This window comes from Camelus dromedarius, chromosome 22, assembly GCF_036321535.1.
Source record: "Camelus dromedarius isolate mCamDro1 chromosome 22, mCamDro1.pat, whole genome shotgun sequence".
In the NCBI taxonomy this organism is placed as follows: domain Eukaryota; kingdom Metazoa; phylum Chordata; class Mammalia; order Artiodactyla; family Camelidae; genus Camelus; species Camelus dromedarius.
In genome coordinates, this window is record NC_087457.1 from 12,061,738 (window position 1) to 12,086,324 (window position 24,587).

Sequence of the window (24,587 nt, forward strand, 5' to 3'; positions counted from 1 at the left end):
TTATAGTCATTGAATTTTGACAAAGGATACAAAGGCAATTCAATGGGAAAGGAATGTATTTTTCAGCAAATGTTGTTGTGGAAGGTAAATATCAACATGCTAAAGAATTTTGATTGCTTCATCACAATAGTCACAAAAATTGAAAGTGGATCATAGCTCTAAATAAGAACTAAACTTATAAAACACTTAGACCACATATGAGTAAATCTTTATGACCTCACATAGGCTATGCTGTTGTAGACACCAACGCACAAGTAAAGAAAGAAGCAACAGATTAATTGAACTTCATCAAAATTAAGAAATATTGTGCTACAAGTGATACATCCAAGAACATGAAAGGCAAACTACAGAATGGGAGAAAATATTTGCAAAACTTACGCGGACATGAGACTTGTCTGCAGAATATGTGAAGAGCACTTTCCAGTTCATATAAAACAACAAATAACACAATTAAAAATAGGTTACAGCTTCCTTATTCCTCTGCAAGGACTCCTCAGTCTCCCCCCAACACTTCTGGGGTCTCTAATCTACACAGCAACTTCCTCTCCATTGCTGCAGCCTGAAGATTCCAGCCATTCCTGCTGCTGGGAGCTCTGTCCTCTGCTTCCTTAACTCAGTGCGAATGCTGCGCTTTGCCTACGACTCCAATTCTTTGTGCTGAGATCAGCCAATTGTCCATATGTAGAGTTGGATTTTCATAAATCAACATCTTTTCCTTGTTTCAGATACTATAGTTTTGCTTTTGCTGTTGCCTTTCAGAAACCATTTCCCTCATGTATTTTGCTCTGTTTTTTATTTCAAGAGGGCAAGTTTGGCACAATTTAATGGAAAAACTTCATCATGGTCAAAGTGGACGTCATTTCTTCCTTAGAGTAATGGATATCTCCCTATTAATTCAGTAATAATTAGGTGCAGTTTCTTTAATCAGCCTTTGGAGTGGTTAAGCGTGTGAGGTGGAAAGCTTCACTTCCAGTAGGAAATTTAAGTGAAGGTGGACTAATAGAAAGTTGACCTTTTCTGATGGATGAGGCTGGGACAGGGCAGCTTTCAAAGTGTTTTGTCCTACTATAGCATTAGTCTGCTGCATGTTTGCTTCATTTCAACATCTTTCATGTGTTTACCAATTTATTTCCTATAATACGTAAAACATCTTGAATCACTTTCTTTTAGGTAAATGACTTAATAACTACATAGAATGAAATTGTGTTTCAAAGTTAACAAACTTTTGTCTTTTGGGGGATATTCATTTACATTTAATATAATTGTAGTTGCTTTGGTGGTAATTCTGATTGCTTAATTTTGGTTTTTGTATTTTAGTTGTATGTACCAAAGTTCCATAGGTTTTTTTTCCCCCCTAATTTTCTGTTACACTTAGAGGAATATCTATTTTTCTAATTAATATAGGCAAAATTAAAACAATAGCATATTATACAGATAATATGGAAATTCAACCTAGTTTACCATCATTAATTGTTTTTTAAAATTAATCCTCAGTTTTGTCAATTTTTTATTAAATCATTTTGAAAGCAGTTCTTTTTTTGGTCTGTTTTTTAAATAGAACTTATTAAATATTATCAATCTAATTTTTCTAAGTAACAGTTCATGGAAGGAAATATGATAAAATAAAATACACTAGAATATAGTACATAAAAAACTCTTATAAATGATAAATATAAAAACACATTTATGTCAGTGATGTAGTTATATATAATATTGAGTTGACATAAATATATGATGAATAGAATATTGGGAAAACACTTTTAAATTTATTTATTATATGACTGTATTATTTGAATACCAAATTTTCATAAATCAAATTAGTGGTCTCTTAATATTATTTTTAAAAACTTAAAAGGTAATCTTATATTTCCAGTTAAAAGTACAGACTTCCTCATGCAGCGTGCTGCTCATCCAAAAAAATGGCCTCTTGATCAGTTTCTACATTTATCTGCCTTTCCTTATTTTAACTGCCATCATCACCCTTAAATGGAATAAAATGAAGAGATTTTGGAACAGAGAGGGAACAGTAAGTGGAGAGGAAGTAAACTGTTTTTATATTTCTCATGAAAAATGTATTATGGGAAGAATTCAAATGTAATTCAGAATATCACAAGTAGGGGTCCTTGGACAGATTGAGTTAGTGTTTATTCCAGGTTTTGTTTTGTGTTTTCAGGATTCAGGCAGGTAGGCATCTTTTGTGGTCGTATAAGCCCAGGAACAACTGAAGCTACTCAGTAAACCCTCAGTGCCTTTTGACTAGAAAGCCATGTTGGCTGTAATTGCTTTAGAAGGTCTGTTTGCTTCCTAAGCAACCCCGTTTTCCTCGTATTGACATTCAGTTGTACCAAGAAGATTCATACAGACAGGGCAGCATAGACTATGAGGCAGGTGAAGATGAGGGGAGATACGGAAGTGTAGAATGTGGGGAGGTGAGAAAAATATAAGACGGCAGAGAATGAAGGAGAGAACCCAGGAGACTGCCCACTTCACACGTAACTAATATCACTCATGTATTTCTAAACTTAGAATTAAGGCACTTGCACAGCTTTTTGCTTTATCATAACACCAATACAAGCCACAGCTGGCTGAGTGAATATTTAGGAAAATAAGAATGGAAAAGTAAGGATAAGTTAGAAACATGTCTCATTGCTCCATGTGAAGGGAGTATGGTTCTCTGTTTCTTACTTATGGAGAAGAAGATAAAATAATCAAATAAACTTCCATCAACACCTCTACTTCCTGAGATGGGATATAGGAGGCAAACTAGATATTGGTACATTTTAATTGAGTAGTTAGTACAAATTTGGGTTTTTTGGTTTTCTTGACTTTAAGATTAGAATGTTTTCTAACCTTTAAAAATAACTCTTATTTCTTGCATACAGATCTACATCAGAAGACAGCAGTAGTAACAGCAACCAGTCTTACAGTTAAAGGTGAAGTGAATGAGTAAAATTATTGACAAAATAATATGATTCATTAAATAGTTTAAAAAATATGTTTAACAGTACCTTAGTGCTGTTATTTTATACTTATCTAGAACCAGTTAATGATAATTCACATTAGCTATAGTTTTATTAACCAACATTTTTATAATAAAAATGACTAAAGAAATTTTTTAAATGTTCTTAAAATATTTATGAGCAATCATGCATTTGATTCATAGATTTAAGGTTCAAATTCATAGATTTACGCAAATTGTCTCCCAACACTTACGTTTCTTCCTTAGTGACCCCCTGCTTATTTGCTCTTCTTATTTTAGCAATAAGGAAACAGACATAAAGAATTTAAAAACTTCCCCACATGTATAGAATTTTAGTAAGTTTTTGAATTGGAGTTTAAGACAGTCAGACTCCAGGGTTTAAACTCATAATAACGCCACAATTTTGACACATATTTTCTGATGTATGACTGGGGACTGGGAAGGGGATTTACATTTATTGAGGACCTAGGAGATGCCAAGCAAAATGCTAAATGTACTCACCCTCCAAGGCAGAAGAACAGTTCTTTACTGAGAAGGGATAAAGTAGGCTTCTGTGTATATTGTTCAAATTTCTAACTCATATATATAAAGAAATTGTGATAGTTGACATTTTAAACTTATCACTGGGACTAAAGGAAAAAAACAAAAATCGATCCAAGCTGAGATCGAGTTCATCCCTTTACTTATGTGCCATATCTGACTTTGGTTGAGGATAAATAATGGATCTCTGATCTGTTTCAGTATCTGCTGCCAAAGAAAATATTTATAGCTGTTACCCTCAATGTAAAATAGTCTTGTTTCTGCCTAGATCATCCTCTGCCTCTTCTTTGACAACTCTATTAAAGGCCCACATCTCAGGTGGAGATTTTGGCACTTGGCTGTCTTCTTCTCATGTCCTTCATAGTCTCATCATCGTGCTAGGTGTCCTCCCCTGAACACCTCACCTCCACTCAGCTTCAGTCATTCTCCTAGACCAGTACGCCGACCATGCCATGACCCCGATTCTTCCCAGATCTTAAGTCATCAATTCAATATCTTGCTTTCTTTTGTATTTTCTTCCCACAGCCTTCTCCTGCCAGTAGTACTTTATGTTTATATTAAGGTCTTGCATCAAGAATTTGACACAGTAGTTAGGCATTCAGTCCATAAGTAATAAATAAACTTATCAGTTGACTATATGTATTTTGAAAGGTGATTAAGCATATAGAAAAGATGAGAGAAGCAGAGGTAATTGGGGCAGATGATGTTGCGGAAGTGGATAGCAGTGTTAAAAGTGGTTGACTGAGTCGGCCCTATTGAGCAAGTGATAAGTAAACAAAGAATGGGAGGAGGTGCAGATAACCAGCCAGTTTAGATATTTGAAAGGAGTCACCTGACATCACAGAATCGACTCACATAGGCTTTTGTTTAAATACAAGGGATGCAGTGCAACGAGAGAGAGTGCAGGCAAGCACTGGGGCTCAAAGAGACACCTCACGCACAAGGTCTCAAGGTTCCTTATTTTGAATTTTATACAGCCCGGCATAGATCCCTCTGCCCTTGGCTCAGCAAAAAGTGAAACCACATATTCAAGCTTTCCAACAGATACAGATGGAGCTTCTCCATTCCAGCTGTAAATTAACTCGGTCTCACACAGGCATAGAGCTGGCAGAGCTGTCCATGTAGGTATATGGGCAGGAACTCTTCAAGCCCATGAATGATACGATGGACAAAGAAGTCAGGAATGTCTGATGAATGACAGTGATGCCAGTTCACCTGGAGCAGAGTTAGCAAGCGGGCTGTAGTGGTGATGAGGTCAGAGAAGTAAAACACTGGTAGGACCTGGGAGGACCTGGAGGTTATTTAAGTGAAAAGCAGGAATCACTGGAGGAGTTAAATTCCAAGCACATGACTTAAACTTTTAAAGGCTGGTTTGTTGAAAATAATCTTTATGATGGCAGGAGTAGATGTGGAGAAAGCAGGTAGTGGAGAAGCGACTGCAATAATCCAGGAGAAAAAGGATGTTACCCCAGACCAGGGGTGGTAAAGATGGTCTTAGGAATAAATTTTGAAGGTGAACCTTTCTGTTTCCTTGTTCATGATTTCCTTTCACTCATGCAAAACAGGGAGGCTGTGTAAACGAAGGTCTTAGGAATAAATTTTGAAGGTGAACCTTTCTGTTTCCTTGTTCATGATTTCCTTTCACCCATGCAAAACAGGGAGGCTGTGTAAACGAAACATACATAAATACCAGTTTATAGCATTTCCTTTCAGTGTGACTATCACGAACGATTCAGGGAAAAATCAGAACAAACAAAAACTCAGGTATGAATTCTGTGGAGCACAGGCATAGACTGACGGTATGAACTGTCTTCTTGTGCTAATTAGTTGATACACCTGTCATTGTGTAGTAACATTAAAGAGCTTTTACTAACAATTAAAATGTAGCATTTCTATTTTTCTATATTTATTTTACCACAGTGAGTAAACAGTTATGTCAAAAGCCACAGTTTGAAGAAAAGATATTACCAACAAACTCACTATTAACCGGCCTGATTCAAGAATGAAGAAAAGTCTGCTCTTCTCTCCTTTTGTGATGCCTTAAAGCTTTCAATTTCAGAAACCAAAATAAACCCTGTGAGTGAAAGCACGCCGGCTTGCGTCTGTTGATTCTTCTCCCGCCCTGATCATCGGGTAGGAAATCAGCAAGTTGGCCTCTTCTGAAGCCAGGAGGCTGTTACACCCCAAACTGAAAACATTCCACTCCTGCTGCTGCCTGCCCTCAGGTGCCCACGGCCCTGCTAATTGCTCCCGTCTCAGAGCGGACACCTACAGGCCGCGCCTCTCCGATAGCTCGTGACCCTCGGGCCCTGTGCATCCCAGGCTTCGGAATGTGGAGAGAAGGTGCTGCTAGGTGAGGCCAGCCCAGAGCCCTGAGAGAGTCGCTGCATCCGTTCTGTCCTCAAGGAGGTGCTCAGACTGAGCTCCTGGTCACAGATAACTGTTCTGTCTCCAGGTGATGCTTCCTTGGCCTCTTGGAAATTGGCATCTGGAATATTTCTTTGTCCTTTGAAGCAACTCGGACTTGCTGCTCCTTCTTCCCTGAAGCCGAGCTTTCCTGGGTGGCATTTTCTTGCTTCAGTGCCGCCTCTCTTCATCTCCCTCTTACTGAGATAGGTGTCCTTCAAAAACTTTTTTCAAAAACTTTTTTAACTGAAATGTGGTTGATTTACAAGGTTGCGTTACAATGTTTTATTAGTTTCAGGTTAACAACATAGTGATTCAGTATTTTTATAGATTATACTCCATTTAAAGTTAATACAAAATATTGGCTATATTCCCTATGCTATGTAATATATCCTTGTAGCTTATTTATTTTACACATAGGAGTTTGTACCTCTTAATCTCCCATCCCTATCGTGCCCCTTCCCTCTCCCCTCTCCCCACTGGTAACACTAGTTTTTTCTCTGTATCTGTGAGTCTGCTTTATTATATTCATTTATTTTATTTTTTTAGATTCCAAATATAGGTGATAATATACAGTATTTGTCTTCCTCTGTCTGACTTACTTCAGTAAGCATAGTACCATTTGCAACAACATGAATGGACCTGGAAGGCATTATGCCAAATATATTTTTTAGTAGCTGCAACTATAAATGAACAAAATTCTAATCAATAGTAAAATAGAAAGACAGATGGCCACATATTCATTCAGTGTGTGATATACAACAAGGAAAAAAAAAACTATTGCTACTTACCAAGTGGATGGATCTGCTACTCACAACATGGGTGGATCTCCTAATCATTGCGTTAAAAGACCCCAAAGGTAAAAAGGGTACATGCTGATTGGTTCCATTTGCATAAGCTCAAAAACAGACAGAACTAATCTATGGTGTTAGAGGTGATGACTGTCTGTCAAGGGGCAATCTGGGGACTTCAGTCATTCTATATTTTATTTCTTGATCGGAATCTAGGTGTTAATTACACTGGTTTGTTAACTTGAATATTGAACTGTGCACCTGTATGTATATAAAATACACGTATGTAAGTTCATTTAAGAAGTGAAGATAAGTCTTGCTGTTCAGTAACTGTTTCTTCAACCCTGCCTTTTGGAAGTGATTCTGCACTTTTTTTTTTCAGCTGGAAAGCGTAATCCAACTGAGTTGAAGCCTCCGTCTGCGTAGATTTGGGGGCCGAGACCGCCCGCGTTCAGCAGCGCTCGGCACCAGCCTCTCCGCCCACGTCGCTCTCACAGCCGCCGCTCCAGGCAGCGTGCGCGGGCCGGAGGGGTCTCCTCGCGCTCCCAACTGCCCGCCACCCTCTCCAACGGCCACTACTCGGGCTGGCATCCGGGACGTCAAGCCATGCTGTGCCTTCTGTTTCTGCTCACTGGGCTCATCGGGCTCCAGACAGACGACAGTACGTACAAAAATCCCTCCTCTGACCTTTAGGGAACGTCAGGTCTCCTCTCCGTTTCCCTCTGAGAGGCTGTCCATCCCTATGAACATGCTTTTCTGTCGGGGCGCCAACTGTGTGAGCCCGAGTGCACTCCCACACTGCCATCTCCCCAGTCAGAATCCGCTCTGGCTGTGAGGATCTTTCCCACTGTTTTTGGGACCATGGTGAAAATGAGGGATGCCGTAGTTCGAGTGGATACCTTGAGATTAAAGCCTCATGTCCTGCTCTGTATTTTTGACCTCTGGATTCTGTAGTCAGAAGGTCCGAAGGACCTGACTATTTGTATTGAGAATACTTGGGTCTGTTGCCTAAGGGTTACCATAACCTGCCCACAGGGCACTGTTTGTAAAACAGAATACTTACTTCTCTTTAAAAGATTTGTAATTCTAGAAAGAAGCGGGTATTGAAGATATTTGAAAAAAAAAAAGTAAAATATAAGAGGTGACATGTAGAATATTACGGATTTACATGAGGAAATAATGAGGGAATCTCTGCGGTGATGGGTGTCGCCCCAATAAAACATTTTGCACCTTGCAGGGTCTGAAAGGCTACGTGTGCAAATTACAGTTCCAGAGAAAACACGGTCAATATCAAGTGGAGGAGTTGAATCACAGGTAATTAAGTACTAACATTTTTCAAAACTAAAAAGCATGTGAATATTTTGTTTCCAATAACTAAACCTGGCATTTTTGATTCTTGCACACTTTCTGAATTTTATGTTTATACTCCATTTTTCTTAAGTGGAAGAGCCCTTTTGAAAATAAACCAAAATTAATAATGTTCCATAGAACTATGGTGCTGTGATGCTCATTACCAAAGCCTCAAGCCCCGTCTTCTAAATCTGTTTTCCCTCTTGAGTGTCTGAGTGATAACTGACCTGATCTATTTAGAGTCTCTTCTCACTCAGGGGGCAATATTTGGAAGATTTTAGTGTTTGTTGTTAAGGAAGCCTATAGTTTCCTTATATGGAATGACGATTTTATTTAATGAAGCGTTGTATGGGTAATTTTTATATCTCGATTGCAAATATGTTAATCATTTAGAATTCTTTGTGTGCCTTAGTTCATCCTGATTCAGGTATTAGTTTTCTTTCTTCTTCCTTTGAATTAAATAGAAAGTTTCTTTTTTTCTTTTTTTTCTTTTTTTTACTAATTTCTAGAATCATTTCTAAAGAAGTGAAATGTGTTTTTTGAAATGCTACACTTTAATTTTCTTTTTGGTTGGTTAGTAAATATTTTGATAATTTGAGTGCAAATATTTCTTTAGCAACTACCGACATATCACCCTAGTACAGATATTACAAGCTTAAAATTTTCAATATATCATTTTAAAGGGAATTCATATTTATGAAAACTTTAAATTAAATCATTTAAATACAGAAAAAGAGGTGAGGCATTTAACAGCATTTTATTTTTTAAAGGAAAAATATATGGAATTGCTTGGTCATATTAGAAAATATACACAGAATCTCTTTAAAGGCAAGTATCTTGCAGCAGATTTCACCAGATTCCATGATAGTAAGTCCCATAGGAGAAGTAGGGAAAAAAAAAAATCACCTGTCCTCAACTGTCAAATTCATGAGGGAAAAATTTTGACTATTTTGTTCATATCTCTAACTCCAGTGCCTGGAACAGAGCTGGATACATATTAAAAGATTAGTAGTATTTTTTAGCCAATAAGGCTGTTATACTTAGTGATTTAACAAATGCTACAAGCATAGTATTAAACTGTATATGTTTGTAATTATTATAATTAATAAAGAGTATATTATAAGAGATATTCAACTTAAAAATTCTAGCAGATTTTAAAAATAACTGAATGGAACTTCTGTACATGAAAAATACAATATGAAAGTAAAATCGAAAATTAACAGTAGACCAGAGACAACTGAAGAGACTAAATAAATACAATGTATAAACGACTAAGAGAAAAAGAGGATATAATTAAGAGATGTAAGAACAGAATAATTAGAATTCCTGAAAGAGAGAGAAAAATCTGGAGAAGAGGTTATATTAAACATGTATTAACTGAGAAATGATTAAAAAATGAATCTTCAGATCAGGTATCACAACACATGTTTACACAAAATAATCTAGAGAACATTATAAGTATTACAATAATTTAATAAATTCTCTGGAAACAAGAAACAATATAAATATTAATCAATTGCACTTCTATTATGCAAAGATACAAAATGAAAGTTTTCAAAGATACAATTTACATACATAAAAATCAAAATCTAAAGAAATCTAACCCCACAAAAAGGAAAACCTCCTCACTGAATAAAACAAGATGAGAGGAGTTTAAGGTCTATATAAATTGAGTATATCCCATGCTCATGAGTTGGAAGAGCCAATAATGTAAAAATGTTAAGGCTCCTCAAACTGATCTATAAATACTAAATTGTCCATTCTTTACTCATTCTTTCTTAATATTAACAAAATCAATGAGTATTGCATCCAAACTTGAAACATTTTATAAAATCTACAAATATTATACATTGTATGTTATTAATTCTTTGCTATATTATATATATTTTCTATTGAGTAATTTAGTTATGCTCTTCTATTTTTAAGCATAAATTTTGCAGTGGCCTCAATCTTTACTAAGCTAACACAATTATCGGATGAAAATCATCAACATTTCAGATTCTATTTTACTGGATAAATTTTAAAACTAATAAGAAACTGCACATGCCGTATTTTCCCATTCATCTTTATTGTGAAAGCCAATATTTTAGTATCAGATTTCATTGAAATAAATCAATGTTAAACAATAAATTTCTCTCTTTTTTGTTGTATTATTGTGCTTTAGGATGTAATTATTGTGAATATAAAATGATAGTTTTCCTTTTTAATATTCTTCTCACTTTTCTTTGCCTTTTTAATATACTCTCCTGCCAGGTGTCCTACAAGATTGTAATTGAAGGGAAAACATACACTGTGAACCTAATGCAAAAGTAAGTGACATACTTTATTCTACCACCTGTCTTTGTTCTATTTACAATTATTGTTTACAATTCTCCAGAAAGTAATTATTTTGGATTTGTTAACATTTCTAGTTGCTGGCTGTTCATTTGTCTCACTTCATGCTTCAGAAAAAGATTTTAAGTCTATATAATAAATATTTAGAACTTGAATCCATCATGTGTGCTCCCACCTTCCTCCTTCCCAGTGGCACCACCTTTCCATTTGACTGTTTATGTGGTTTTGTGGAGGATGAATTTTCATATTTTTCTATCGTGATCAAAACATAAATATGACTTGTTTTCGAGCTCCCTTACATTCAACTATATTTGAAAGAACATAGTGGATTTTCAAGTGGAAAGACCAGTGATTTTTTTAAATTAGTTTACATATCAGAATGTATTGAGGACTAAGACTGTAACTGTAGTTAGCCAGACTCAGTCCATGTCAGCTGATGGATCTGGGAAAAGCAAGCACACCATACTTAGGAATAAAGAAAAATTAAAATTGTAGTGGTCCTGTTTCAAAAGATAAGAATAGACTTCTAATAATAATGACTGACAGAAGCCTGCAAGTGAAGCTACCAAGTCAATACAAAATTAAGAAATACATCTACATCATTTCTAGAATTTAAAGCTTCAATTCTTTTATACATCTTAAAGTTTGGGAAATATTTTCTATATCTAAGATATGGATGGTACTAGTTTGAAGGAAGACATTAAAAAGCTGACTCAAAATTGCTTCTTCCTGAAGGAAAAAAAAAAAGCTGCATTTTTGCTAGAAATACATAGAGAAAATCCAGATACAATCTCATAGTCAGTTGCTACTTTGGAACGCCAAGTTATGGATGTGAGAGTGAGCCAGTGGTCAGGCTTAAAGCAGCCTATAAATAGCTTTCACTATCACGGGTAAAATTGAATGTAGTTGACTTACAATGTTGTGTTAGCTTCAGGTGGACATCAAAATGATTCCATGCCATATATATATATATAGTCTTTCAGATTCTTTTTCATTATAGGTTATTACAAGATATTGAATATAGTTCCCTGTGCTATACAGTAGGTCCTTGTTGTTTATCTGTTTTATGTATAGTAGTGTGTACCTGTTAATCCCAAACTTCTACTTTATCCCTCCCTACCATTCCCCTTTGGTAACCGTAAGATTGTTTTCTTTGTGAGTCTTTCTGTTTTGTAAACAAGTTCATTTGTATCATTTTGTTTTTAGATTTTACATATAAGTGATATCATACGGTATTTGTCTTTCTGTCTGACTTAACTTCACTTAATATGATAATCTCTAGGTCCATCCATGTTGCTACAAATGACTTTATTTCATTCCTTTTTTATGACTAGGTAATATTCCAGTGTGTGTGTTGTGTGTGTGTGTGTACTCAGTCATCTGTTGGTGGACATTTAGTTTGCTTCCACATCTTGACTATTGTAAATAGTGTTGCTATGAACCTTGGGGTGCCTATATCTTTAGAAGAAAACATTTTAATTGCATTTTCACAGCACATAAAGGAATCATGCCTCCAGAGCAGTCCTGGGTTGGAAGAGAGGGCAAAGTGACCTGCTTCCTAGGAGGGGAGAGGCGATTCTCTTGTATTAATTTATTTAAAGGAGCTAAAACTTCCAAGTATTACAGCCCAGGAGAGGCTCTGAGCTAGGTCTAGCTGAAAGAGGAAGTTCCAATCTCCACTTCATATAACATTCTCTAGCTCATAAGCAGGAAGTTCAACAGCAGAAAATATTATGTCATCATATGAATAAGGAATGCAGCAGAAACAGAACATCTGACTAGAAGTAGCTCAAACCATATGACACATACGTTTTGCACTTGATAAGAAATCTGTAGGCGGTTGACTTCTAGATCGGTCCAGCAGCTCCCACCTTGAGCCAGTGGACGTGGGTCTGATTTTCTTAGTGTTCCCGTGATGCTGGCAAACGGCTGGTTCAGCCGCAGTTACTAGCTCTTTGTAGGACTGTGCCCCGAGGTAGGGATTAGGGGCGCAGCCAAGGTCATCATCAGATGAGACTAATAATGATACGATAAAAAGTAGATTAGGAAGAATGCTAGAAGTGATCAGTGCTTAAGCAAAAATGTAGAACAAAGAAGTGTTGTTTGGAAATCCTACCCTTTGATAATTGAGAAAGTTGCAAATTTTTTATAAACTTGTCAAGATCAGCCTCAGTAAGAAGCTGATATATAAGCAAAGACTTGAAGTACACGAGGTAATGAACCATGTTCCAGAACATCCCAGGAAGGGGCGACAACCAGTGCAAATACCCTGAGTATTATAATGATATGTTTATCGATTTCATATACAATATAATACTCACCTGACTGTCACACTCTCCTCTGAGCTGCTTTTTAAACACAACAGGCAAGCTTGTCAGGTGAGTGAGGAGACGTCTGGAGACTAGGATTTTTGAGCAAAATTAGAACAAAATGTATGGAATCAGAGAATCTCTCTTTCTCTCTGCCTACCTATCTATAATAAATAGAATAAAAGAAATGTATTTTCAAAATAAAATCTGGAAAACAAATTTACATTAAATACTTTATACCTTTATTTTACAGAGCTTTCTTACCTCATAATTTTAGAGTTTATGCCTATAATGGCACAGGAAGTATGAAACCTCTTGCACAACAGTTTCAGGTACGATTTTTTGTATCTGTTTTAGATTTCTGTTGTCTGTTTTAGCTTTGTTATGTGAGTTGCTGTGATCACCTTTCTTAGGGCCCACATGTTGCTAGAGTGTACAGAGCCAGAGTTATATTTTGTTTTGACGTGAATGTAGCCGTTCCCCTTTGATGGTGTGTCTTGAATTAGCCCTGCTACACGGATGGTTAGCCAAACCAAAAATGATCGTGATGTTTTTAAGCTATTACTTCATGACGATGTACAAGTGTGTGCTTATGTTCCTGTGGCAGCAGGGTTGAATATGGAGTGAAATACTGAAAATTTAAAAAAAAAACAAACAAAAAAAACCATGACTTGAATCAGGAAAGCTAAATCTCTAGGAAGAAAAGGAGAATCCAAAGACTTGTCTGAAGCATGTTCAGGAATCAAATAAATACACATTAAATTTCAAGCTCGGTGAGGAATATATTAAATTTTCATCTGTTTGGAACACTTGGAGCTTCATTTAATAGAGTTTGCAGCTTGTTGTAAATATAATAGAGAAGTGTGCGTAGAATTTCAGGGATTACCCAGGCCTGAAATGCTGTTTTTGTTTTTAAATTTACCCTGCCTTACCAGTTCCTTTTGGGTTTTTTTTTTTTAATTTGCATTCCAGATTTCCATGTAGCAAATCAACTACTACTTTGAAATTAAAGCATTTTTATGGAGACTAAGCTTTTAACAGGAGAAATAATAGACATGGTGAATTCATCAGATTTTGCCCAAGAGAGTGGGCAAATGTATGTGAAACATCTGTGGAGTTCTCTATACAAACATATAAATAATGCACACTGTCAAAGAGTTTTATGATATGTACACATATGCATATATATGTGCATATACACACACTCGTGTGTGTGGCGTTTGTGTGTGTGTGTGAATATGGTGAAAGGGAGGGAGGAAGACAGACTTAAAACCGAGACACAGGGCCACAGCATCCCACACCTGAATTTTATGTAATTCTGCCACCCCTAGCACGTAACCCTACTTCCTGCTTCCCAGCAGGTGACCATGAGAGATAAATGTGTAATTAAAGAGACAAAGCAAAAAATGTTTTATTAACAACCTGAATATAGTAACTTATTGAATGCAGGCCTCAAATAAATGAATTCTACAATGCCATGTAAGTAAATTATGTTTATCAAAGCTGCAAACCTGTCTTCAGTATAGGAAAAATCAGGAAAGTTTATTAAATTAGATTAAAAGCATATAAATTTTATTTTTCATGAATTCCACAAATGATTTTCATCCCTAGAAATCGTATTATCTTGTTAACTAAAGACTTACCTACAAGAGAACAAATCAAACAGTTAGATCCAGAAAGAATTTGTTCCCTGCGTCTACAGCCTATTTAACGATCTCTCCACGACAGAGAGATGCTCATAGTGGTTAAAAGGTGAAACTGCCAGATGGCATAGCAATCAAAATGTGTACATACATAAAAATGACACGATTTGGCAGGGCTCTCTTTGTCCCTTCCCCTGACCACACTCATCTGTTAAACTCTGCGAACTGTTCCCTGATTGCTCTATTGCGTTCAGCAGTGCTTTGGAGACAAATCGTTCCACAGTCTAATCCAATCAAATTTGAACTCACTTGAAGGAACGGTCCCCTGAGTCTTGTCAATATTTGTTCTGACCCCAGGAGAGCTCCTCCCAAACATCTACTTCCCCAGCTCTCACTTACAAATAACCAAGCTACAGATGGAGCCTGTATCTTCATTGATTCCACGAATCTTCTACCAATTGCTCCCAACCACAACCTCCGCCATTTTTAATATGCCCTTAGCTTTGAATGTCTCTACACTCTGTTGCAAATAAAGTAATTTCCTCTGAGGGGAGTTTAGCTACTATCTGTTTTATACCCCACTTTTCTCACCAGGCAAAACCTCTTGACCAGTGCTCTGGAGATGTACTATGTATTGGATGTTTTTGACTCACCAAAACCCATATGTGAAGCCCTACTCTCCAGTGGGATGGTGTTTGGAGGGAGGGCTTTTGGGAAGAAATTAGGCCATGACGATGGGGCCCTTATGAATGGAATTATTGCCCTTATAATAAGATAGACGAGAGAGAGAATTTCTTGTTCGGCTATGTGGGATATAACAAGTAGGCTACTGTCTACAAACCAGGAAGGGGTTCCTCACCAGACACTGAATCAGTCAGCACCTTTCCGTCCTCTAGAATGGTGACAAATAAGTGTATGATGTTGAATCCACCCAGCCTACCATATTTTGCTACAGCAGTCCAAACTAAGACAAGCTGGCGGTGGGAACAGTTGCACACGTCTTTCTGAGTGACACCCCTGTTTTGGTAGCTTGGCACTCAGTAGATAAGGTGGGCAGTACCTTGGCAGCTCAGCTTGCGTCTCCTGGCATGGAATCAGTCACCGGCTTATGAACCAGAGCAGGAGTGACCATAGTCTCCGTGTGATCTGCACTGCTGTGTCCCATGACTGATGCCTGGACAAAAGAAGGGAGCTCCTAATTCTTGATGGCACTGGCCTGGAACTTAGCCTCAGCGACAGCTATCTGGAGGAGGGATGAGAGATGCTGGCACGTTGCTCTTCCCAAGGGGAGGTCTTGGCTGCACCGGTCTGGAGTACAGTCCCTTCCTTACTGAGCTTGGAAGCAGGGAAGGACAGTGTGATCTTGGCTCAGATACCAGATACCACAGGGATTCGTTTTTCTTGCTGAATTTTTCATGTTTTCTTGGGTGGCTGTTTATTTTCTGTTAGGACCGTTTGTCCTTATATCCACGTCCAGAGGATTTAAATGGTTATTTACTTATTTTCATCAGTTTCCCTAGGGGTTGGACCTGTGGAGCTGCTCATGGTCTTTATCTTTGAAGAATGATTTTACTTAGTATAGAATTCTAAGTGCCAGGGCACTTTTCTGTCTTGCAGCCTTTTATTTCGTCCCGCTGTGTCCTGCCTGGATGTTATGTGTTACTTTTCCTTGGTTTATTTCAAGATAACGCTCTTCATTTTTGGTTTTCAGCCGTTTATGCTGATGTGATTAGTTCCTTGGGTCTTGTGGAGATAAATAAAAACCAAACAAATGAGAATCAGCAAATTAATTAATTATTTAGAGCTTGCCATAGCAAGGAAGTTGGCCACTGTCACTTGCATCTTGGCCAATGCCCAAAGGCAGGCGGAGGAGTGGCAAAGCTTTACGGGGGAAGGAAGGGGAGGCCACAGGCGTGCCCTGATTGGGGGTTGCTGGCAGGGGGTGCTGTAGGTAGGCCAACTAGCAGCGAAGCGCTCTGTGTGATTAGCGTGCATATTTGGCTTTCTCTCCTTGGCTCTCAGATGGAAGCAGGGACAAAAATTAGACAAGCTGACATTTTTTAATCAAGTCTTTGTTATTGGGGCTGTTTGTTTTATAAGTTATTGGTTAGCTTCCTGGATTGTTACTGGACACAGCAGTCTGACGTCCTGCAAAGTTGGCTACTTACTGTCAATAGGGGGTTGGTGTCCTGTGGGTCAGAGTTCTGTTTTTATATATGGGCTGGCCATTGTCCACTTGTTCATTCATTGTCTCAATCAATCAATGTTGATTTCTCACTAAATTGGGGGAAATTTGGGCCATTATTTTTTCAAATACTTTTATACGTGTTTTCTCTTTCCATTTTCTCTTTTCCAGTTAAACATTGTCCCGTAGGTTGCTGAAGCTATACTCAGTTTTTTAAACATTTTTTTATTGAGTTATAGTCATTTTACAATTTTGTGTCAAATTTTTAAAGCTTCTTTTCTCCCAGGTTTCTATCAGATTTGATCATTTCTATACATTTTTATTCTAGGGTGGTTTTTTTTTTTTTTTCTGGCCATCTGCAATGTGTAGCAAAACCTATCCAGCGTATTTCATTTTAAATATATTTTTTTGTTCTGGAATTTAGAGTTGGAATTTTTATACCATTTATTTCTCTGCTAAATTTCCTAGTTGCTGCCTTTATTATGCCCACATTTCTCTTTATGTTTCATCACATTTTTAATATCTGTTTTAAATGCATTTATTTACTAATTCCGAAATCCTGAGTTATTTCAGAGTCAGTTTTCTTTTTGGTTTTTTGATTGTGGGCTGCATTGTGGGCCGCATTCATCTTTTATTCACATATCTAATATTTTTTAATCACATGCTACTCATATTCAGTGACACATTGGAGAGCTTGTGATTCTTTGGGGAGTTTTCATTCTTCTTCCATCAGGCAATTAACTTGGTAAGAATGAGTTTCCAAACTCTACTGCCCTGTGTTTGGAGACAGCCAAAAATCTCTTTTCAATTCTTCTGGTCTTAGATTCTGTTAAGCTTTTTGCAATCTCATCGGCAGACTCTCAGTTTTGATGCAAGTAAAGAACTTACACCTGAGTTTATAGCACACATTTAGGGGCCTCACTGTGTGTCTCCTCCTGACCTAGATTTCGCACTTGAATTTCTAGGCACTTTGGAAACCAGGGTCAGTAAGATTGGGGGTTTTTGGTGGAACGTGAGTTACTATGTGCTGCCCTGCCATATGGAACGTCCTCGGGTGAAAACCAATATAATCAAACTCAGTAAATGCAGTTTTCTTCTTTCTACAGTTGATTCCCTTCCCTCATTTTTTTTGTTGCCTGCCTTTGCAGTTGGAGTTTTAAAAAATATTTTCTCAGAGTTTATGTTTGTTACTGGTGAGAAGGCTAATCCATTGCAAGCTACTCTGCCATTACACTAAAGAAATTTTGAAATGAAAAATTTATATTTTGAATTTATTTTGTTTTTTTTTTAATTCTACCTTTCCAAAATTAAGTCAGGAGAGCATGAAGAAATAATTTTTTGATTTTTTACCTTCATCCTAATAACTGAGGTTGTCATGTTTAATATATAACAGAAAAAATTATGCAAGTGTACGTACTCTTTTGAACTTCTCGGGACAGTTTTGGATAATTGAGCCAAATGTTCATCTGATAATCTTATAAATCCATTTTGGAAACAATGAGTATTTGACACACACACACAAGTAGACATATGTGTTCTAAATATTTGAAAATAGTGCATTTGACATGAATTGTTCTAATAAAAATGTATGTGTTTATTTTTCAGAATCTTTGCTACTACCAAGGGTTTATTGAAGGCTACCCAAATTCTGTGGCGATCATTAGCACATGTACTGGACTCAGGTTGTGAAAATATAAATTTATGGTTACAAAATGGAATTTTTTTAGAAATAATGTTCAAATTAAAAGAAATATTTTCAGAGGTTCTAAAGTGAGACATGGCTTATTGTGGAAAACTGTCATTGAAAAAGCATAGAGTGGAAATTCTTGTAATGTCTCCTACTCTTCTCCTGAATTAAGATTTCTAATATATTTGAGGACATGAAGTATCGACAGCCGGGCAAATACCAATAACATTGCTAGTTCGTTCCACTCAGGAATTTTGTGGATACTCAGTAACTTTTTTCAACTTCACCACCTAAGGCTAAGACTGAAGATAATCTGCATGCTAGTTTAAAAAACTGATTGTCATTTTATTGACTTTGTGCATTATTTTGTAAATATAAATGCAATATGTAAATGTGCATATAAATATAAATGCATTATTTCATTTGTCCACTTATTTTTTGGAATTTGTAGGGGTTTACTGCAGTTTGAAAATGTCAGTTATGGGATTGAGCCCTTGGAGCCTTCAATTGGTTTTGAACATGTGATTTATCAAGTGAAACATAGGAACGCAGGCATTTCTTTATATGCTGAGAAGGAGACTGAGTCAAGAGAAATGCCCTACAAAATACAAAGTGTGGAGGTAGGTGATTCATTGAGGAAACTATATGGTTATTATTGTGCAGCCATACAAACAATGTATTTTTCTGATAAACAAATTATTTACAGTAATATGTCTCAGAGAGAGAGAGAGAGAGGATAACAGAAACCTCATAACTTTTATTGTAAGCCTTAAAACTAGTCATGAAGCTTTCCAGAATTCCAAGCTAGCATTTTCCACTGTGACCACGTGGCATTTTTGCCCTGTGACCCAGACCTTTTTTGGTCTGCAGGTGCACTCCTTTCTCTCTATGTATAGCACCTAGTATGGAGTTGAAATGGTAGAAAAAATTTCCTTGTCTTGGATCAATTTTAGGAGGAAAGGATTCAGTCCACCACCCTTAAGTACAATGTTCATGGTGAAATAAAATAAAAATGGCCTGGAATTTTCAACTCACTTTACTCTCTGATAAAATTCTCGTGCTTTTCTTCCTATCTCGCTTTCTCTGACTTTTCGTTATACACTCACATTCTAGATATTGATATTTCCTGTGTTGTGTCTCAGGTTTTTGTTTGTCTGATTTATTTTTCCATTTATCTATGGTGATTTAAAGATCTCCCACTCTCATTTTTTTTCTAAGTCACTGATCCTCTATTGGACATAATGATTGTCTGGGTTAAACAAAATACATGAACACACACATTAATATTTACCTACTTATCTGTTTATTTATCTGTCTGTATCATCCACCTATGTATCATCACCTTCACGTCCCTTCTCACTCCCTGAATATTCTTACCAGTGACCTCTGACATCTTACAAATTTAACTCTTTAACCCAACTACATTGCAATTGGATAGTTTAGCTGTGTCCTCCAACCTTTTTACCTAGATCTAATTCTTTGGTGCTTACTTGACCAAAGCAAACTTTTGTGCAGTTGGTGTCAACTTTATATAACCCAGATCCAAGGAATTGGTTTTCCTTACATGGCTACTTTCTTTTACTAAATAAAATGGCTTTTACCGTCTTTTGAAATCTAATCCCTGCCCACCTTCCCAATACACACATCTCCTGGCATCCTTTTCTGTACCTTTGTCTTAAATTTTTATTTATTTTGCTAAAATCTTTTCTCCATGAAAGCTTATTGTCCAGTAAATAAACTAATGCATTATTATCAACTAAATATCATCAATCCCAACCTCAAAGGTGAAAATAAACAAAGGTTACTTCAGGAAATCTAAGTCTACTAACACTTATGTTGGTTAAAGCAAAGAAATAGTTTTAAATCCCTCAATCCATTATTGTTTTGTTTCTCTCAATTAATTTAAATGTTTATTTTTATCCTGTAGGCAAGTAGTGTTGTTTGCTTGTTTAGGAACTTAAATGAAAGGCTGGAGTCCCATAAGCAAGACTACCACGAAACATCTGGTGCTCACTTTTGGATGGGAATGAGAAACCAGTTAGAACACAGGGGATTTTATTTGCGTTTTTTAAACAAAACCCTCAAATCTCCAAAGCTTTAAAAGAGAATTTTAAAGTCGGGGGGAAAACTCAATAATCATCCAGCCCTAATTTTGTCTTTCTGACCTTTCTTAACTTTTTTCCCTTTAAGTCTATAACCTTCACTTTTCTCACCTTTGCTAAATCTGCATTTGTTTCTCCCACTTTATTGCTCCTCTTTTTTTCTTTTTTAAACTTTTTTTATTGAGTTATAGTCATTTTACAGCGTTGTGTCAAATTCCAATATTGCTCCTCTTTATGTTAACGAAAATGGTTTAACTAAAGTGCAACCGTTTTGAGTTTTCAAGGGATTAAATACCAGTAGAAAGAAAAGAAATGCAGACTTAAAATAAGTGTAATAAAAGTTTCCTCAGTTTTTGAAATTCAGTCCTTCTTTTCTGCTTCTATGTATTTGTCCCGTGCCCGTAGGTGGTATTTTGGTAATACATTATTTTGAGTTATCTACGCTACAGTTTTAAAGTGCCCACAAAGTGTGTCTTATAAATGTTCCCTAGTGCATTCCTCCTACGTTAAATTCACAGAAAAATAATGATGAAAACAAGGAACATTTTACTAATGGTATTGACAATAATGATTACTTTATCCTCCTAAATTGGCCGAGTCTAAATCACAAAAATTATAAGCCCATTGGGCCTCATATTTGTGCCTAAGTTAACCACTGTGGTCTAAGTGGATGACATCATACCCAGAATCTATATCTTGAGATATCTATGGTTCAGTTTAAGAAATTCAGTCATTTTGATTCTCTGTTGTTCACTTTTTCCTGACGTGATTTATACAAGGATTAACTTCATCCTTCAGATGAAATCCCACCCCTCTAAACAGAGATATGCCCTTACTCTCTCAAGGTCATCGATAAAACCATACCACATATCAATGTGTAATAGCATCATTAAACTAATGCAAATACAGAGCTAATGGGAAGTCAAGGGACGGGGTTCTTCAGAGAAGAGAATAGCATTAGTAACCCAGTACCAGTAAGCACACGGAGAGTGGAAGGTAGAGGAAAGTTGTTTTCTGAATAAGTTAAATGACTGATCAGCTGCATAAGATGTGACAAAGATCATATTCTGAAAATGATTTCTACTTTAATATGTAAAATTGAATTTTCAACACTGAATTTGTGAAATAGTGATATGCACTAAAATATTTAGTAATTCTTCAATTTTGATCTAAAGTTTGCGGTTTTTTTCAGCCACTTGCAGACGTCACTCAGTATATAGAAATGCATGTTGTAGTTGAAAAAAATTTGGTAAGTATGTTTTCACTTACTTGTCTTATGTCAATTATATTAGCAATGAGAGGTTATAAGAAAAGTTGGAATAAAATTTTAACATAGAAAATAAATGATAATTTTTGCTTTATCTCTGTTTTAATGAATTGAAATTACTAGTATCAGTAGTAAATTGGAAATCTCTTATTAGTTTTAATTTTATATAAATAATGCAAGCTAAAACAGCTGTTACCTATAGAATAGATTCTTAGTCATTTTTATTCATCCTTCCCACACCCCTAAGGTCTAGCAACCTCAGATCTTTCACCTCCTTGGTTAAATTTTTTCCTGGGCATTTCATTCTTTCTGATGCAGTTTTAAATGGGATTGTTTTCTTAATTTTTCTTTCTGATAGTTTGTTATTATTATATAGAAATGCAACAGATTTTTGCATATCAATTTTGTATCCTACAACTTCACTGAATTGTTTTTCGTTCTAACTTTTTTTTTTTTTTTTTGTGGAGTCTTTAGGGTTTTCTACATATTAACATCATCTGCAAATAGTGACAGTTTTACTTTTCTTCCCAGATTTAATGTGCTTTATTTCTTTTTCTTGGCTAATTGCTCTGGCTAGGACTTCCAATACTATGTTAGATCAATTTGGCAATAGTAGGGATCCTTCTCTTGTTTCTGGTCTTAGAAGGGAAGCTTTCAGCTTTTCACCGTTGAGTATGATGTTAGATGTGAACTTGTCATATATGGCCTTTATTATGTTAAGGTACATTCCCTCTATATCGACTTTGTTAAAAGTCTTTATCCTGAAAGGATGTTGAATTTTGTCAAATACCTTTCAACATATATTGAAATGATCATATGATTTTTTTAATGCTTCATTTTGTTAATGTGGTATATATCACATTGACCTGCAGAAGTTGAAACATTGTTGCCTCTGTACAATAAAGCCCACTTGATCATGGTGTGTGATCCTTTTAATGTGCTGTTGAATTCATATTCCCAACATTCTGTTGAGGATTTTTCCATCTATATTCATCAGGAATATTGGCCTGTGATTTTCTTTTTTTTGTGCTGTCCTTGTCTGGTTTTGATATTAGGATAATGCTGGCGTGATAAAATGCATTAGAAAGGGTTTCCTCTTTTCTTATTTTTGTAAGAGTTGGTAGTGTCTTTTTGTATTTTTAAATATTTTTTATCATTCACACTTTATATCACATTATTCTTCTAAGAATAAATAATATCTAAAAACTAATACATTGGTAATTTAAACAGTTTCTTAAGTCATATTTTTAAATTTTAAACAGAGTAACCATCAATTAAATATTAAGCAATATATATTTAAATCTAAAAGATAATTATCTTTTTCAGTATAATCAGATGGGCTCTGATACTGCTGTTGTCACTCAAAAAATTTTCCAGTTGATTGGACTGACCAATGCTGTAAGTACTTGCTTTTTAGTGCTTTTGCGTTTGTTTGTGTTACTTAAACAATTCTCATACTTTTTTTTATGAGTGTGCTTGAATACACATGTGTGAAATAGGCCAAAAATACATCCATTTTACGTCTCTGTTTTCTAACTGTTTAGTTGGAGTAATAATAATTGTAAGTACCTGATTAGGGTTTTGCAAGGATTAAATTAAATGAAACACTTGACATTGGGCTATGTTAAGTACAAGCATATCAAAATGTTAATTAATACCTGTTTTATTAGTGTTATTTATTACTTGCTAATAGAATTTATAAGATCCAGTCTAGACTTGGGGGAAACGTATAGCTCAGTGGTGGAGTGCATGTTCAACATGCATGAGGTACTGGGTTCAATCCCCAGTACCTCCTCTAAAAATAAATAAATAAACCTAATTACCTCCCCCCAAAATAAACAAATAAAAATAAATTGTACCAAAAAAAAAAAAAAGATCCAATCCAGACTTACAGTTCAGGTTTTTAATATTTGAAATCAGAATAGTGTTTATTTTTGCAGATAAATTCCGAAATCTATATAAACCATGTAGTTTGAACATATTTTCTGTATGTCTTCTATTTTAGATTTTTACAGCTTTTAAAATTACAATAATTCTATCTTCATTAGAGCTTTGGATAGATGAAAATAAAATTTCAGTAACTGGAGATGCTAATGAATTATTATACAGATTTTTAAAATGGAAACAATCTTATCTTGTTTTGCGTCCACATGATGTGGCCTTTTTACTTGTGTAAGTATATTTTGGCATTACTAAATCTGCCACATAGAAAGCATATGTAATTTGGCTTAATTTCTGACAGTTGACAGTCCCTTACGGTAAAAAAAAAAAATCTTGTGCCTTTTTTTCTTATATACACTATCTTGTGAATATTATTTTTTTACAACACAAGTTTTATAGCAGAAATATTGATATCAGTTATTCTGTTGATTGGCTTGTAGTTAAAACTCATTCCTTCAATCTTATAACTATGTCTTCTTATCTTAGAGTGTGTCTATAGCGTATCATTAAATGTGCCTAACTATGCATAAAATATTAACAATCTCTGTCTGAAGAAATACACCTGAATTCTGTGAATATAGTAATTTGGCCTTCTTCTTATGCTTTATTTCCATAAAATATAAGCAAAAATAATGAGGAAATAGAAACACTATTGTTGTACATTTTAATATTTGTCATACCATATTCACAGTATGCTGCACTTTTGAAAATATAAGCTTCCCTTTCTATGTAATCTCTGTTTTTCTCTTATAAATATTTCTGTCCCACATGTATGCATGCCTTTGTATGGTTCGGGCAGGCTAATTCTATCTGGTTAAGGGGAGACCTCAGCCCATAAGGTTACTCTGCCCATCTGTCAACTGCATTGCCTTAGTTTTCTAGGTTTAAACAATTTATTGATTGTTACTATTTTTTACATTATAGGAATTATTATAATTTCTAAATACACTAAATACTTAAAAAAGAACCTTCCATGACTTTCTAGAAAATTCATATGATAACACACTTTCTATTATTCGATTTTTAAATCTATTTTACTATTTTCAAAATAA

The 24,587-nt window shown here is 35.7% G+C and overlaps 1 protein-coding gene across 1 annotated transcript in view; it reads left to right on the forward strand.

The window, feature by feature from the left end:
• The first annotated feature begins 7,035 nt into the window (after nt 1–7,035).
• Nucleotides 7,036–24,587, forward strand: part of ADAM2 (ADAM metallopeptidase domain 2) — a 45,589-nt gene continuing 28,037 nt past the window's right edge. Inside the window, exons 1-9 of the mRNA XM_010999136.3 lie at nt 7,036–7,378; nt 7,955–8,031; nt 10,321–10,376; nt 12,964–13,042; nt 18,144–18,220; nt 18,677–18,845; nt 21,520–21,576; nt 22,921–22,992; nt 23,600–23,766. Of these exons, the coding sequence (XP_010997438.3) occupies nt 7,324–7,378; nt 7,955–8,031; nt 10,321–10,376; nt 12,964–13,042; nt 18,144–18,220; nt 18,677–18,845; nt 21,520–21,576; nt 22,921–22,992; nt 23,600–23,766 (809 nt within the window). The 5' untranslated portion in view covers nt 7,036–7,323. The remainder of the gene's footprint in view (nt 7,379–7,954; nt 8,032–10,320; nt 10,377–12,963; nt 13,043–18,143; nt 18,221–18,676; nt 18,846–21,519; nt 21,577–22,920; nt 22,993–23,599; nt 23,767–24,587) is intronic.